This window comes from Augochlora pura, chromosome 9 (assembly GCF_028453695.1).
Source record: "Augochlora pura isolate Apur16 chromosome 9, APUR_v2.2.1, whole genome shotgun sequence".
NCBI lineage: Eukaryota > Metazoa > Arthropoda > Insecta > Hymenoptera > Halictidae > Augochlora > Augochlora pura.
This window is the reverse complement of record NC_135780.1, coordinates 4,671,536-4,688,664: the sequence shown is the minus strand read 5'-3', so window position 1 is coordinate 4,688,664 and position 17,129 is coordinate 4,671,536. Positions and strand designations below refer to the sequence as shown.

At 35.7% G+C, this 17,129-nt stretch overlaps 2 protein-coding genes and 1 long non-coding RNA gene across 11 annotated transcripts in view; 1 reads left to right on the top strand and 2 right to left on the bottom strand.

Moving 5' to 3' along the window:
- Nucleotides 1–9,053, bottom strand: part of Cap (Cbl-associated protein) — a 99,454-nt gene extending 90,401 nt beyond the window's left edge. For all 7 annotated transcript variants that reach the window (XM_078190580.1, XM_078190579.1, XM_078190585.1 and 4 more), the window contains exon 1: nt 8,599–9,053. In XM_078190580.1, coding sequence (XP_078046706.1) covers nt 8,599–8,694 — 96 coding nt within the window. In that variant the 5' untranslated portion in view covers nt 8,695–9,053. The remainder of the gene's footprint in view (nt 1–8,598) is intronic.
- A 1,440-nt stretch (nt 9,054–10,493) lies between these two features.
- Napi-t (Na[+]-dependent inorganic phosphate cotransporter) lies at nt 10,494–14,387 on the bottom strand. Of its 3 annotated transcripts, XM_078190599.1 has the most exons (4): nt 13,674–13,982; nt 13,087–13,185; nt 11,922–12,938; nt 10,494–11,813 (listed from the first exon to the last, which is right to left on the bottom strand). In XM_078190599.1, exons 2-4 carry the CDS (start codon nt 13,124–13,126, stop codon nt 11,041–11,043), a joined length of 1,830 nt encoding a protein of 609 aa, XP_078046725.1. In that variant the 5' UTR covers nt 13,127–13,185; nt 13,674–13,982; the 3' UTR covers nt 10,494–11,040. The 3 variants fall into 3 exon arrangements, with proteins under 3 accessions (XP_078046725.1, XP_078046724.1, XP_078046723.1); XM_078190598.1 differs by lacking the exon at nt 13,674–13,982 and adding an exon at nt 14,261–14,387 and having other exon boundaries at nt 10,494–12,938; XM_078190597.1 differs by having other exon boundaries at nt 10,494–12,938.
- Nucleotides 14,388–14,422: 35 nt separating this feature from the next.
- Nucleotides 14,423–16,954, top strand: LOC144475056 (uncharacterized). The gene is made up of 3 exons (XR_013494807.1): nt 14,423–14,710; nt 14,793–14,942; nt 15,560–16,954. It is a non-coding gene; the product is annotated as an uncharacterized LOC144475056 (long non-coding RNA).
- Nucleotides 16,955–17,129: the final 175 nt, after the last annotated feature.

Below are 17,129 nucleotides of genomic sequence, written 5' to 3'. Positions count from 1 at the left end.
ACAATTTCCATTTGTAATCAGCATTCGTAATTTGCATAATAATTTACATTTACAATTGTAATCTCTTTTTCAGACAAGCTTGGATTCAACGTTTATAAAGTACAGTTTTCCGCGACTTTTTCTCATTTTTCAATCGTTCATCGGTTTTATTTCGAAGCGGGGAACTTGATACTGACATTTTGTAGCAACCGAGAGTTGACTGCTCGTGCTGCGGGTGACAAGCTAAATTGCTCTTTTCGAGACTAATTCGATGTACGAGCGAGGGTTGAAAAGTTCCCTGCTCCACTTAAATAAAAAGTTATAACGTGCAGACATATTTCCACGAAGAAAAATAAAAGCAGACAACCCCCCGCTGTTCTTTATTTGCGATGTTACATAATTAGTTTTGTATGAAATCACCGTCCGTTTCAATGGACCGCCACCAAACCACTGCGCTAGATTTTGGAATCGGTTCTAGGAAAAGTCAGCGTCTTAGTCCCGAAGCCATTTTGTCATCGTAAAGCTTACCGCGACATACGCGAGCATAGTCTTTAAGGGTATTACAAAATTTTCATGATTATTTACATTTAAAATATTTCATATGTTCATGTCAAATATGTGATCTATAATAATTATTCATATTTAATGAATCTGTGAATTAAACAGAAAAGCAGACTATAAAATTATATTATAATGTCAGTAATAATTATTCAAAATTTCTGTCTTTACGTCAATGAAATAATAACTAAAATTGAGCAGTAAGCAAAAAGATGGAATATCTGTTACGATTTCATGTATATCGAATAACAAAATAAATTGTAATATTAATGGTTCCATTCCAATCGTTCTTTTACACCTTTCACTTTGTAACATTTCTCTCCAGACATTAAGAGCGCTTGTATTTTTCTACATTTTCGAGTTTTCAGATACGGTATTGATTCGACGCAAGAGGATTTACCTCGGCAGAGTGCGAGCAGGATCAGCTTTTCACCTTTCTTTTGTCTATTTCAATAGAAAGAACATTCCCGCAGATTCAATCATCGATCAGGTACGAAAGACAGGATTTTAACCTTTCAGATTCCGATATTTGCTTTTGTCACGGAAACGTAACCGAATGTAACACGGAAAAACAATGCACGTGATTGAAATCTGCGTGGATACAGTAAAAATTGTTTGTTGCTAATAAAAGCGAACAATGTGAATTTTTACTCAAATACTACAATGTTACATGAAAATTACATATTAAGTGAATAAAAAAGTTGTATTCTTGTAAACTCAGCAGACCATAAAATTTTTTTTATAATTATTAGAAATAGTTAATGAAATACTCTTGTTTTTGTGAAATAATATTAACAAGATTTATTTAACCTCATAAAGGTAAGTGTATTGAGAAAATAATGATTTTATTAAATTACATATTTCGATTTTTGTATTTCAAGTTTATATTGTAAAATAAATATTAGAAATAATTATTCTATAATTGCAAAGGCGATTAAGTATTTCAACTAGTATTTTGTTTAATCCAGACGCAAATTACTATTTCAAATACAGTAATTGCGAATATTTGTCCTTTCTTACGTGAAATATTTTCAGCTAAAGTCTGGAACGAAAGAACTCCGATTTTTCTGATACACAAATGATAAAAATTCTTAGTGGTTTCTAATGATTTTGCATCGAGTATAGATACCATTTCTCTCAAAACTGTTCCCACCTAGCCGAACATCATAAAACAAGGAAACTCGAGATTCCCAAACATAGAAACTTTCTGCAACAGCCCCTCAGTTATCTTGATTTTATTGATTTATCTTCCGTCCACTGCGCCCGCGTATTTGCAACTGCATACCTGTGTAGCCACCTGTCTGTAACAACCTCATAACTCGGATGCGACTCTCAGGCCCCGGAAAAAATCGTTCGCAAGCGTCTCGTGGAACTCGATGAAAAAAAAAGAACATGTTAATTATCGAACGCTCGATCCCATCGCCGGAAAACAAGCGGCAGAATGTGCAGCACGGTAAACTCGACATTGATACCGTGTTCCAAGGTCACGGGGAACATTGCGAAGTACGTGCATGCACTGTTCGTGACGTAACGCTGGTTGTAAATGGGCGACATAAGAGCGCCTCGAGGTCCTTGTGCAATTAATGCGGTTACGCAACGATCATGAAAGGTGAATCGCACCGTACTGTGCCGCAGTGTGTACACCATTAATGTGTCACGGTTCTTGCTTCTGGCAATGTCAAGGAAACATGTGCCATCGACAACACATGGCGGAGAATTATCAAGTCTCGTCATTCTTTCGAGTAATTAGAGTAACGAATCCAGATGATTTTTTGGAGATCAGTGGACGCGATAGAAATTCGCGTAAAGATACCCAGTCTCGGTAATAATGATAATCGTGACGTGCAAGGTGTAAGAAATAGGTTCATAGGTCATACTGTGGCAAATAAAACAGTAATAAATACAGTGTGCCTAATAAAAAGAACTGAATAAGCGAATGAAAATTGTTTTTCCCGTTTGGAAGAAGTGTGAAATAATTTCTGCTTTGAAAAATAATTACGTATCGAATTAAATAAAAACTCGATCGTTTTACGAAATAATTTTCCGCTGTTTCAGAATCAACGTTGCGCAAGGTTCCTCCGCGTTATTGTTTAACGCGCTGATAAACGTGACTTCGCTGATAAATGCTACTTCGCACTCATAGGCACTAATAGATCATAAAGATCATGTCCTGTTCCTATATCGCGCGACGCTCCTATGTTTGACACGTCGACGTCTGTTCCATTAGCAGATGAACTGACTGTTTCCTTGAAAAAAAAAAAATAATACGTCTCCTCTGGTGAATTAACTGGCTAACAATACATACATCGGCGAATTGTCTGCAGGACTTATCCGCGCACAAAAATACGCTACAATCTTCAAGAACCATTTTCTTAATGAGCAGCGTGAAGAATATTTTTAAAACGAACTGTACTTGCGGCACGACGGCTGTCAATTTTTCTTCTCGTGTTTCGACTCTCTATTTAATGCTAATGGAAATTATGGCGTATCGTATAGCAAAATATGAAACGTTTTCTGATTTTAACGCTTTGTATTTCGAAAGATAGTGTAATTCAATTCGTATAAATAATGCGCGGTTTTGAAATGCAAGCCTCCAATTTCTTCGGATTTTTCGAACGAAACTCGGAAACAAATAATATAACGTGCTCGCGACATGCACGGCCTACCTAACCAGTTTTTGCTTTGAAGTGCGTGGCTGAACTAATCTAAGCAGGTTACGCCACCGCAATTAACAACTAATTTCAAACTCACGTCAATAAAGACCTTTTTACTGCAAAAACAACTTTGAAGACAAAAAATATTCGTTAAAAATTCGTAATTCGTCGTAGGTTCCTCGTGTATTGTATTTTTCAAATATAGTAATAATTTCGCGATGCATTTTTCGAATTTTATAAAAATCTCTGTTGTATTGAAAAAATAGTCGGTGCAATGCGAATGTACTTGGTTAGCCAATCAATGTTGAGATATTTGACGTAACCGTAGCCAATTTGAAAATATTTTATGGACGCCGATTTATGGCGTCCGATTTAGAAAGAAATGGCACGTGTAATTTTAGACGATCGCGCACCGCTTAGGCACAATAGAACACGGTAATGAATGTCTAGCGTCAGGTAGTTGTCTGAATGTCGATCACTATCAAGGTCGCTTAGTTAGCTACTGCGTAACATTTTCGGGTTACGAAGAGGCACGTGCTTGTAATTACGTGCGTACAATTCTACACATCGCGATCTCGATGTCTATATAAACGCTCGAAATCGTCTTATATTTTTAACTAATATATAAGAATTTTTTTTTAATTGGTATTTATAGTTAAACCTTATTTGGTGTATCGGGTGTACGTATAGGACGTATAGAGAACTTAACACGAAGGAGTGTTCTAAAAAATTAATAAATAAAATCATAAATAAATTCTAAACATAGTAATTTGTATGTTTCTTTTAAAAATGCCGGTCGTTCGAGCGTAAAGTCTTCAAGATGGTAATTTACATTTAGAATTATTATGACATGCATCGTACAAAAAAAAAGAAACGAAAGAGCAGAAGCGGAAGGCCTTCTTCTCCCAACTAGGGAATTCTTTCTTTAAAATTATTCAAATTACCTAGTTTCTTAATTCGTGGAACTTTCGTAAACGCAACCGTATTACGATTCAAACTCTTGAACGACTGCCGACTTCTTTCGGCCTTGCAAAACGTGTTCCATATTAATGACTTCGGTCGCCTTCGAGCGAGTAGTCTTCGCATAGATAAATAGATATTTCATAGTCTATCATGGCTGTCTTAACGGAACGAGAAAAGTATTCGCATTATTGTCCGGTAGTATTTGTATACCTGGCTGAATCTGTTCAAACGTTTCTCGCTAAAATCTTGTTCCGCAAACGTGCAAGTTCTGCTGTGCTTTTATAAATCACACTTAATAAACATCCTCCAATATTCAAATATCTTATAATTCGATCTGTATATGGATCTTTATGCAAGATAATAAGTATCTAAAACAATTATAAAAAATAGAAAAAAAATTAAATGAAAATGTGTTACCCTTTGTTAATTTTTTTTAATTTATTTTTATATTTATTAATTCATTGTTTAAATTTTTGTTACAAACTTAGGCAAGAAAGTTCAAGAAAACATAACTATTTTTCTTTTTTTAATTCCAACCAGTTGCTATTAAAAGACAAAATTTTGTAGATACTTTGTACGATAATTGACCAGTCTCGTTAACATCTCGAAAAATATAAATCATTTCGTTCACCTTTAAAAAAGTTTTTCTGCTTTAAAAGATGTTCTAATAGCACGATATAGACCTGCTCGCAGGAAATGAATATCAGCGTCGAATAGTCGATCTATCCGTGTAAAAGAAAATGTTAGAACATCCGCGGAAGTATCCGCGTTCGATGCGCGAGGCGGCGTCTATTGTCGTGAAATTGCTCGCAGTTTTCTTTGACAATGTAAGCTCTATCCTTCTCAAGTTCTCAGCAAGTTCTTTGTTCTGGGGCATCCTCGTCGCAGTGGCGACCGTTGAAAGATACAATGACTGTCTTTCATTCGGCGGCGATTTATCACAAAACTGTATACCATGAATACATTGATCAGCGCGGCGCGACATTTGATAATCTACAATATGTTTAAAGCAACGAGCGCCACGTTTCCAATAAAGATTCATTACTTCCTAATTAAAGCGCTTGCTTCTCTTTCATAGCTGGAAATAATGAACAATTTTTGTTTCTCTTTTTACTATCTTTTTAATTCTTAGGACACGTCCCCTTAACAAATAAAACTTGCCCACAAATAGTGGATTAATTTTATATATTCAATTAAAATAGAACATTTCTCTTTTGTGCAAAAATTCAAAATATATAAAGCAATAAAACATTGTACACTAGATGATTACTTCCATTAAATGATAGTAAGTCGTCGTACCTCTTGGAATTCTAGTTTCAAGAAGCTCGCTAGACGTTTCTTGATAAAACATGAAAATTCTGTCAATTTTCTCGATTTATTTAGTATCGAAAAAGCATTAAGTGCCTCGTCTGACATATTTATCGATTATTCACTGTTGCCGCTTTTACTGATGACTGTAAAACGCATACCATCTGTATTTACGTCACACTGTTAACAGCAAGTAGAAGCGGTAAGTAATGGACAGACTCGTCAGACACATGATACGCGCGGAATTGAATTTTTAGGGATCGACATGGACGATTAAAACGGTACTAATTGGTGGCACGTTTCAATCTATATATACCCGACTTTATGGTTCTTGCTAAATATTTCCAAATTCGCGATGCCCTCGCAAAAGAATGGATACAGTCGCGAGCAAAAGTATTGCCACACATAGCTTACAATAATCCTTAAAAAATCGACATCTGAAAATATTAAAAATTAAAATTACAGTTAAATTATCCATTATTTAGATACGACAATTAGTTCGAGAGAACAAGCGAATGAGCTCTTCAGTTGAAAACTTCGAAAATGTTTCATAGATGTAACTGAAGATTTTATGCGTTTATTATTTACGAATGAAAGCTAAATCTGAATAAAATAATCGAAGCAAGATTATAAAAGATTAAGTAGAAATTATTTGCATCTCGCGATTAATGCAAACAATTTTAATGTTTCATAAAAGTCCGACGATTGCACATATATTCGCATAAACACAGCGATTCGAACGCTTGAAATTTCAACAACGGCGCGAGCGCCAATAAAAATTGATCGTTTAAAATCTGCTCGCACTCGTAGGCGAACAAAGCGGATGTAAATCCGATTCGACAATTAAAAACGTGCGAGAACGCGAGAAGCAACACGGAGCATCGTTCATAACGACGATATCCGATCCTTAAAACGTGTAGCAATTTCGCAGCTGGATTAACGACTATCGCGCGAACAAAAAGAAAAAAGAAGGAAGGCGATAACTGTTAAGAAAGCGGGAGTGTCGTACGATGACAAATAAGTTTTATTAACGTCCCGTGTTATTTTTTTTTTTGTTCTTGCCGATCGCCATCGAGACGGTTCCCCATTGAATTAAAAGCCAGTAAACGTCAAGGCCGTCCAAAGTCCTCGAAACATGGAATTCAAGTACATCGAACCGGCAAAGAAACTCCCCGAACGTATTGATCGGACGCAATTAAACCGGAACAGCTGAGAGGAACGTTAATCGCGCTGCTCCGTCTGCTGGGTCGTCGCTTGTTTTATAACGGGCAAGTATGTAATGTTAATGCGATTGCTAGCACGTCGGCCGGTGGCAAAGGACACCGAGTACATCGTAAATTAGACTGCGGCAACTGCGAGAGATATATCAAGACCGCCGGGACGCATTTTCAAAAGCGGTTCGGACACGCAAAACTCGCGGCGGGAGTTCTGTAGAAACGGCAATCGTGCGTCACTTGTTAATAAATATCAAATCTATCACGCGATAGATATCTCGTGAAACGTTAATGACGAATTAATACTATCAGCGCGAAAACTTTGAGAAAAGATGTTTGAGATTTCATTTTGAATGTCATTCCATTTCACCTGTATACAGGATACGTGTAAATAATTTTATAAAACTTAAACGATTTTCATATAATTTCATAGAAATTATACCGTATAAATTGTAGGGTCTACTTTGAGCTTCTAATTTGAAAGTAAAGTTTGAAAAAAGCGTTGCAAAATGAGTATCGTCGTTCTGTCGAAAACCAGTTTTTTATTCTTGTTCTTGAATCCCGAATACAGATCCTATTTTGAGACACATTGTATAATGGTGACGACTGCAGAAGAAGTGGCGCTCATGAATAATTGAGTACGTTATCATTAAACTGAACTTTTGTCGCTTTGGAAAATTTCCACATTCAAGTGTGCGCTTCATTTCATTTCAAGTTCTAATATTTCGTGGTTCTTTCATGCGAAAACAGTTCGTCGATGTTGAAATTAAAACGATTTATTTGAACATGCATCGCGGCCTATTGTGTCCAATGTCGGTTCGGTACTAGGACACTTGCAGATCGAAAAGCCAGGCCATCAACCCACACATCAACACAGGTGACACACATGCGTTTTTTTCTCATTTTTTTTCCCGCTATACATGACCCAACAACCTCATTAGCGATGCATTAATATTAAGAGTCTATATTATAAGTATATACTTATAAAATAACAAGTGAGTAAGTTCTTTTATGCTTTAGCGTACGGATACTTCTAAAACAACTTATTAGAGTCTGCTAGAGGCGTTTCAATGTATTCGTTATCGGAAAGACGTCTTAATGACATTTTTTTAATGAAGTACTTTGTTTGATCAAGGTGTCTTCAACGAGATCCATTTTTAATCCATTATCCTTAAAGGATATTTCATTTGACACGTTCTCAATGTACATGAACTAATACTTTTCCAACTGCTATAAATCTTTTGCAATTTATTTTTTTAATTATCAATTTATATTTTCGAATTATCTCTTATCGAAACGAGAAAGATCTAATTTAGTATCCTAATTAATTAACTGTTCTAGTATACGAACGCTTATGTACGTCTGATTAGTGGCCGCTTTGATTAATAAATGTTATTATTCGCACGAAACCGAACACGTTGCCTTCTAAAATTAACTAAACTGTATACATTCGATACTGGTCAAATTCATCGTGCTATACGAAACCGAGTGCATAAACAAAATAATATACTATTGTCAAAAATGACTAGGTTAAACACAAAACTGTAAAAACATCAGAAGAACTGCAGAATATCTTTATATTGTGTAGCACTTGTTAAGGAATAAACTATAAATGTTTATATATATTTATGTAATATAGTATTTGAAAAATAAACTTTTTTCGAAATAGTTCGAATCAGTCCCCAACCATGGTTTTTTACCATCACCCTCGACAATTCTTATTTATCGTAAAAAAGCCGCAGTCTAGCAATACCAACGCGAAACACCTGAAACCCGACGAAGGTCCGGCACCTTCGAGCGTGAAATAGGATTATCCGGAAGACGTCCGGTGCACACGTCCAGATCGGACGTCTTCGAGACGTGGTGGAGACGTGCGCGTGCTATCCGGGTGTCAATGAAACTTCTCCCATAAATAGACTCACCCTAGATATGCGTAGGGGTTGATGCAGGTCATGTCCACCATGCATGCGGAATCCCCAAGGAGAGCCGCCGGCTAGGGTGACTTCCCTCGCAGTCATCCCGTTCCAGCGAGCACTCGGTAGCGTTCTTGGCTGGTGGGTTGTTCACTGGAGCAGACGCCACGCTGTCTCGTTTTACTCCGCGGGTGTACACCGATCAACGGGGTCGTAGTTCTGCGACGGAAAACCTTTGGTCGCCTGGGAACGATCGCATCTCTTTCTCCCTTTTCTCTGTCCTCTGTGTGTCTCTCTATCTCTCGCTCTAGTAACCGTCGGATGGGAGCATCGGACGTCGATCAACAACGGATTATCCGTGTCGTTAACGAGAAACCGGTGAACATCGAGCGATCGATGAATGAACAGACGAAACGAGACGACGACGTCCGGCGACGCGACGCGAACTCGTCGGTGGTTCGCGGTACACTGACGCCGCATTCCCCCCCATAATCGTTCACCCGCCACCCTCGCTTACCGCCCTGTCAAACTCGCACCACCCGACAAGCACGCGTGCCCTCCCCACTCTCTCCCTCTGCCACCTTCGCTCTCTCTCTCTCTCTCTTCTTCTTCTTCTTCTTCAGGCTATCTCTCTCCCACTCTATTTTTCTCTCTCCGATTCTCGCGATGCTAGGATCAACCTTTCCTACTGTACGGAACAGTGCAGATTCATTTTCGGTGAACCACTTGTGGCTGGTTCTTTGCCTTCCTTCTACTCAGCCTTGTGAACCACAATAACTAGCTGATTTCAACCGATAACGAGACTTTTGCAGGAGAGCTACCCCTAGCGAACAACAGGAACCGTGATCCAGCAACGAGTCCGGATAACCCTGTCATACAGTGCTGGAGAAAAGAATAATATACTCGGCGTGTTTCGTAATTGTTTATACGTACGTAAAGGGAATAAACAACGTATACGTATATCGCATACTGTCTCCGGCAAGATTATGTCACGAGAACACTTGTTGACCAAGTCAAAATCCTAGGTCTCGGTTATGACAGTCTCGTGGAGATGCCACGTTAAAAAATTGCGAGTATTCGTATCTCTTTTAAAATGGTACAACTTTTTTAAAACTAGAGAATATTACTTAAACTTTTTTAAACGATCGAGGGTCTAATCTATTAGATTAGATAGAATGTTGTTATCACTTGAAATAATAAAAGAAATAAAAATTAATTTATTAGAAAGCGTACGCTTTTCAAATTTGTATTCAAATAATCGAAACATTGACTCATACTACTGTAACAGAATAACGTAACGTTTGAATTTTCAAGATAGGACCAGTTCTGCCGCAAGATACTTACAGTATGTTACATTTTATTCAATGTCTAGTAAACTAATCCTTCTATCATCTAAAAATAAATTCAAGTCATTCGGTCAAATTTTTAAACTGTTATACCATTTTAAAAGGTGTCCGTAAATATTTGCCCCTAACTGTATTTCACTCCCCCCCCCCCAGAAGAAGATGGTTAATACTAAAGAAATGTCTTCGTCTATGATGTGTGGTACGCAAGTTTTCAAGTCATTTGACTGTATTCTGTTATAAAAATATTTAAAAATCAACGCCGTACCAACATCTACAGAAACGATATTAATAGCACGCAGTCCGTGAAACGTAACCGAAATCGATTTTAATCAGAACTAATTTGTATAAATTATTTCACAATATTGTTAAAATTCAATTTTTTTTCGGAAAGCTCTCATATAGTATATGAATCAATTTCTGCCACTTGTTTGAACAATGTATATTTTAAATTACTTTTCTCAAATGAATATGAATTATATATTCTTTATGAACTATGTAAGTTATTATACAATAATGTTCTTATCGAAATCATGGAATATAACAATACACAAAATAATATAACGTATTTATAATAATATAATTTATTTAGGAACTTTCTATAACAGTGTAATCTAGTTAACCACTTATACGAAAATACAGTTATTAAATCATAAAAGTTACAAAACGCTTTGGTGCCAAGAAGGTAATACAATAAACAAAATAAAAACATCTAAATGAACATTATAACTTAAAATAATAATAATAATAATAATAATAGCTTATTTCAATAAAATACATAAAACAATGTCGTATCAAAATTGGTTTTACTTAAGAACATATTAATAGAACTATCAAAGTATAATTCGTAATAAATGATTTTCATTTTATTCGTAATAAATTTTCAAAAATATTGTTTATTTAAACTATCTTGGATAATTTCTTAACCATGGCGATAAATTTAATAAAAATATATATCTGTATATTTTAACACAAATATACTATTTATATATATATATATAATAAACAATATTATCTACTAACTTCTTAGTACAAGGAACTCAAAATACTTATATCATATAAATTTATGCAGCATCAAATAATGATATAAAGAGATAGAAAGTACAGCTTACGTTTCTTTATCTTTTGCTTTCTCCCGTAAAAACCACTGACTATATACATCTGCCAAAGATTTGTATATCTGTGACCCTCTCCATTTTTTAGATTTCATATTTCTAACATCAAAAATATCCGTATTATTCTTATTACTCTGTATATTTTTCATAGTATCAATTATCACAGATGGATTATCTTTAACGAATTTAGTCATTTCCATTAACGCTGTAGGTTTCGACTCCTTTAACTGTATTTTTTTCTTCTCATATACACTACGTTTAATACGCAAGAAATCCATCCGTTTCTTATCCTCGAACACGTTGATATCATTCACAGTCACCCATCCAATTCCCATAAAATACGACTTTAAGAACTCCTCGCCGTCTGGTTGGCCAAGATATTCATAGATATCGAAACCAGCATCGTGCGACGAATAACGATAATAATACTTTTCCTTATCAACACTCGCCATAAAATCTGTTGCCAGAAAACTTAAGAAATCTTCTGCAGCATGAAACTTGTGAATATATGATTCTGATGGTAAACTACAAAGGCCGACGTAAATACTACTAGCGTCAGAACAATTTGTACTAAATTCGACAGTATCGCTGATTGTACGGCCTAAAGCAGCGTGATATGTCAATGTATATGGCTTCAATGGAAATTGATAGATAGGTTCAATCTTGCTTTTTGGATGCTGCATATACTCCAACCATCTACGATAGGCTGGTAGAATTTGGTAGTAATTCAGTTTTTCACGTCCAATTGTATGCAATTTGCCTGAATCTGCATAACGAATATCTAACTGTGTCAAAACATCATCAACAAAACGCAACTCCTCTAATACAACAATATGGTGAACACCTGAACTAGTAACATAAAAGTATTTAAAACCTTTCACCAAAAGCAATCCTGGAAAAAATTTGTGTTTCCTTCGACTGTTCTCATTGGAATTAAAAGGCACCATTGGAAACGGCTCCACCCAAAATAGATTTAAGCCTGGATTATTTAAATAACGGTATAAACGTTGTGTGATATTGTGATGAAACGAAGCCATGTAAAGAGCAGCAAAATTTTCTTGAATTCTTGGGTCGAACTTGTTTCGAAAAAGAGTGTAGAGAAAATAACGTAAATTAAAATGAAATGGAACAGTTTTTTTAGCTTTGTAGCTGGCAATCATGTCACGAAAACTTGACACTTTTTCTATAAAATTCTTGTCATCGGAACGCAAATTGGCAGTTAGCTCGTTTATTGTTAGATCTTGAAATAGCTCAATCAAATCAAAATTATTTCTATTGTGGAGCTGTGAACAAGTGTTAATAGAACTTAGTTGCAATCTGTTACCGGCGAAAATTAAAGTTATTTTGTACTTTAACGATACTATGTACAACAACAATAACATGAGTGGTGAAACTATAGTGTACGCATCCAGGATAACGGTTTTTACAACATCAGAAATATATGCGTAATTCGCTGCGTACGTAATAAACTTAAAAAGTGTATCAACGTTGTCTAGACCACCCACATCGAACATTTTCAGCGCCTCCACATAGTTTAATTTAAAGTTATGCATGTTGTAGGAAACGTACGTGAACGCGTCGATTTGTCTCAATAAAAGCTCGCTCGCTTGATCTCTTCTGAATACAGCGAAATGTGTTTTTGTTTCGTCATACTGTGCCAAGGAAGATAAAATGTGAGTTTTGCCTGTTCCGCTCGGCGCGTCGATCAGGATAATTTTGGGTGCTTTCTGGTTAATTATTTCGTGCAATGTGTGGAACACAGCCATTTGAATATTTGATAATGGTACTTGTGCGCAGATCATACATTGGTCATAGCTTCCACTAGCATTCACATCCTTAGTTAATCCCAGTGACTTTACTTTTGCTATCAAGTCGTCCACCATCGTATCGTCTGTTGCATCGACGCCATCAAGCGGAGACACAGCGGAAACAAAGAAATGTACAGATTAAAGTAGAAAAATTCTTATCATGTTATAACGTAATGTAAAAAAGAAAGATTAGTGCAGTTAGTAGATTGATTGATAACTATGAATTTTTACCTTTACTAGTCCCATTACTCGCCATGATTACTTCAGTCATTTGTTAAAACACCTCAAAGTCGACGATCTGTACTCCCGCGCTTTAGTCGGTAATTCAATCTGCAATTATAATGGGTAATAGACAATTAATGGACCTAAATAAATAAAAATTAACTTCCAAAGTGCATATCTTCTTCAAAACGAATGTCAATTGATTTATGATAATATAACGTAAAACTTATAGTCTTATGAATGTTTTGAATAAACTTCGAATCTCTGACAGTGTGATCACCGCGCGGTCGGCGGTAGAGAGACGAACCACAACTTGTGAGAACGCCACTCTACAGAATGAGAAATTTATATTGGTAACTATTCTACTTCAGCGTTTTTTATTTAAAATTACTCCAACCTCTTAAATGACTTTAATGCTTTTACATCGTAAAAAATATTGAATTTTGCCGAACTTTACATTTTATTATATTTTTCAAATATAAATCTATCAACTATTCATGAACGTTCGAAATAGTTAGTTTTCTAAAATTATAAAATAACAGGTAAAGTTGCTGCCTGTCAAAGTAAGAAAATAAATTTAGAATTTGTATGGTTACCTTTCATTCGTTATCGATGTCGCAGAAAAAAAAGAAACAGAACTATTTGACACTTTTAATTAATGTTGTGCCCGAAAAAAACCAAACAACGCATCTCTTCTTTATGACTTCGCTAACAATATTAATCAAAATTTTGCGTTATAATATCGTTCAGAAACCTACATTACACTGACGCTTCACTCTTAATGTTTACGGGTTATATTGTTACGTTGCATAAAGCACAGAGGAAGGGAAAAACCAAACGCGCAGTCTGGGGAATTCTTGGAATATATAGTATATACACACACGAGGAAGAATGATCACTGTTCGTAATACCACACTGAATACAGTAATGGGACTTACTCCTGCGCGCTTTTCTTGCTCCCTGAGCTGGAACGCGCATCCCCACTACTTTACTGTACATCCAATCCGCATTAGATTTTGTTTCAGCAGCGAATCATTAGCCAATCAGGGTAAAGAAAATTTCTATACCGATCTTCGCGCGAATCATGCTCCCGGCTTGATTGTGCACAAGAGTAGGATCCATTATAGAACCATGGTTTGATTGTAAGGTTTTATTAAAAAAAAATTAACGAGTATATGCTTACCGATCTATAAATCTTAAAGAGATGAGAAAAACGAACTTTACTTTCGCAAACGTAGCTTTCCCCTTTTTGACAGAACTAAACACGCGAATTTATTTTGAACAAAACGCAAATCCAGCACACAGAAATAAAACTTTCTGCGCAGCCTATTTCTTGTTTCTTCGCGAACAGTTCTGAGCGTGTGGTTGGCGAGACTGTATGACTGAATGGAGATCGTGATATCTGATCTGAATCATGCTGATAGAGTATGCATGTAGCGCAGTATGTAATTTTACTCTAACTTATCGGAGGGAAACTTTATCTCATTGTCAGATTAAGCGAACGTTTTAGTAAAAGATGAACGATAAATATCATTGACTTCAATAATCGAAATATACGAGCCATGTGCTTGTATATGTTATGGGAACAGAAACAAAATGTGTACATATCTTGACTTTATTTTAAATTTTACTCGTAAGTCGTTTAGTTTTTCAAAACGGAATAACCTTTTTATAATTGAATTTTTGTTGAACTAATACAGGAATTAATTTACTAGACAATGGCTACAAAATTGCAATTGGTTGGCATGATAAAAGAATTAAAAATTTTTATCTAAGCGCATTGGTTGGATCAAGTGATAAATTTTCATTTACCCATTGTTGAACAACCTTCGTTACGCGTTTATTGCATGAAGCAGTAGAAATAGGTAGGTACTCTGTATGTATAGAACGTAGAAATTGTGCGGGGGAGTTTTTATATCTACTTATCGTTACTAAGAAGCACGTAACGCTACAAGCGAGCACTGGTTGCCATTGATTTCCAAGAACATACACATATGTAGACTTTGATAGTATTACTATTTTTTACGATAGAATGATGCTTAATCTTTAAAGATGATACGAAATATAAACGGACATTTATCAACTTCTTTTTCTGAGTTTATAACGAAAATTTAAACAATGCAATTTCTGGTCTTGATGACTTTATATGCTAGTTAATTTTAGTATACCAATCAGCGATCAAAGAATTACAATTCATCAAAAAACTTCGACGATATTTATAGGATGCTACGAAGATTATTTCTGTGACATATTGCACCCTGTTCGAACTGTGAGATTACATGAACGGCTACGTTATCGAGAAAAACATATTTAAAAATTATACGGGCATGTTTAAATGATAATCTCAGTTTGGTGAACATTGTTTAAAGAAGTTGCTGAGAAATTGAACTTGACTTTGAAAAAACGTAACGAATTCTAATTTGTGTGTTCTAATTCCGAATTAAAATAATTTTTATGATTGTTTATTTATAAAATGTTTCAGTGAAATAGTAAAATACATTTGAGATGAAATAAACATATAACAGACTGGAGCGAACGAACGATAAAACAGCAGGAAGCTACACATTGAATCGGAAAATAATACATATCTATATATAGAAACTCGGTGTGAAATAAAGGAATATTCGATGACGGTCGACTATGTTCAGCTGCATAAACCGGGATATTTCAATTAGTCATGTTTATTCTTTGCTGCGTTACCAAGCATCGAATCTATTTATCCTTATTTACATAATTACTATGGAAAGATGCCGTTGAGGATTGCTTGGCCGGGGTTTATGGCGGGGGCCCATGTGCTTGGGACCACTGAAATTGGCTAGGGTAAAGGGCCTGTCACCCGTTGTTCGAAAAGTGGCCTTTCCGACTGAGACAAGGCACATGGCTTACCTTCATTGATTTTTAGTAAAATTTCCCGGCTATAAAACGCCTGGACAATCGCGGAAAACGGCACGTTTTACTTGATTGGGGTACTCGACGATATGGAACCCAGATGTTCGGGGACTCGTCGAGGCCCACGTATTGCACGGGACCCCCTTGGAAGCGTTCGTGACCCACTCCTAGGTCTTAAACGTTGTCTCGCGAACTTTCGTGTCATTGTCTTGCCATAATAAAAAGAAATTCCAGAGGGTAGGAAGGATCAAAGCGACGTTAATGATGGAAGACCGGTCCCTCGCTAGATTTGATACAGAAATCGACAGAAATATGGTTGATAGTTACTGTTGTTGCAAATATAGCATAATTACAAAAATAAAATATAACAAAATAACAAAATAAAATATAGTAAAATTGGTTTTCGAACACTGTGTACACTGTTAGGGGAGATGGTCCTTCGAACCCATAAAATTCGCAAAATTATTTAATAAAATACTAGTTTATGACGGTAGATGTATTTCCATATAAAGAATATAGTGCCCAGTTGTGCGACAAGCTTGGAATCTTATCACGGACATTATCTGCGGAGATAGAGTTTCAAAAATTACCGACGGTGCTCTTTGTTCAGCTCACTAGTGTTCAATGTGTTCAAACAGTAAAGCGAAGAACGCTGACCGAAGGATACGTCTAATCTCGACATGCCGATCTTCATAACAATTACGTAGTCCTTAATTAAGAAAAGTTACGCAGAAACATATAAATCATATCGGCAACTATCTGTATTGAAGAATTAAAAACAGCAAATAAAATTGCGGTACAGATTAACTTTCTTCAGAGAAAATATAATTGGAATTGTTCTCCTAAATAAAATATATTAAAAGATTGCGTTCAACAAATCGTTGATTAGCATATAAGTAAAAATATAAAGAAACGTTCATTTGTATTGGGATCATAATCTTTTATGCATAATTGTTTTACAATTCTTTGGAACTGCAACTTTAATTGGATTTTTGTAAGTATTTCTTAGAATACAAATTACATAAACATAATGTTTACAAATCAAGTTGTTCTCTTAAATGTCCACTGCAAAGATAATTCAAATTAATATGGTCACTTCTGAAATATCATTTTATTTCTTATAGTTTTATTTGTTTCTTGTTAAAGATGATAACTCCGGCAGA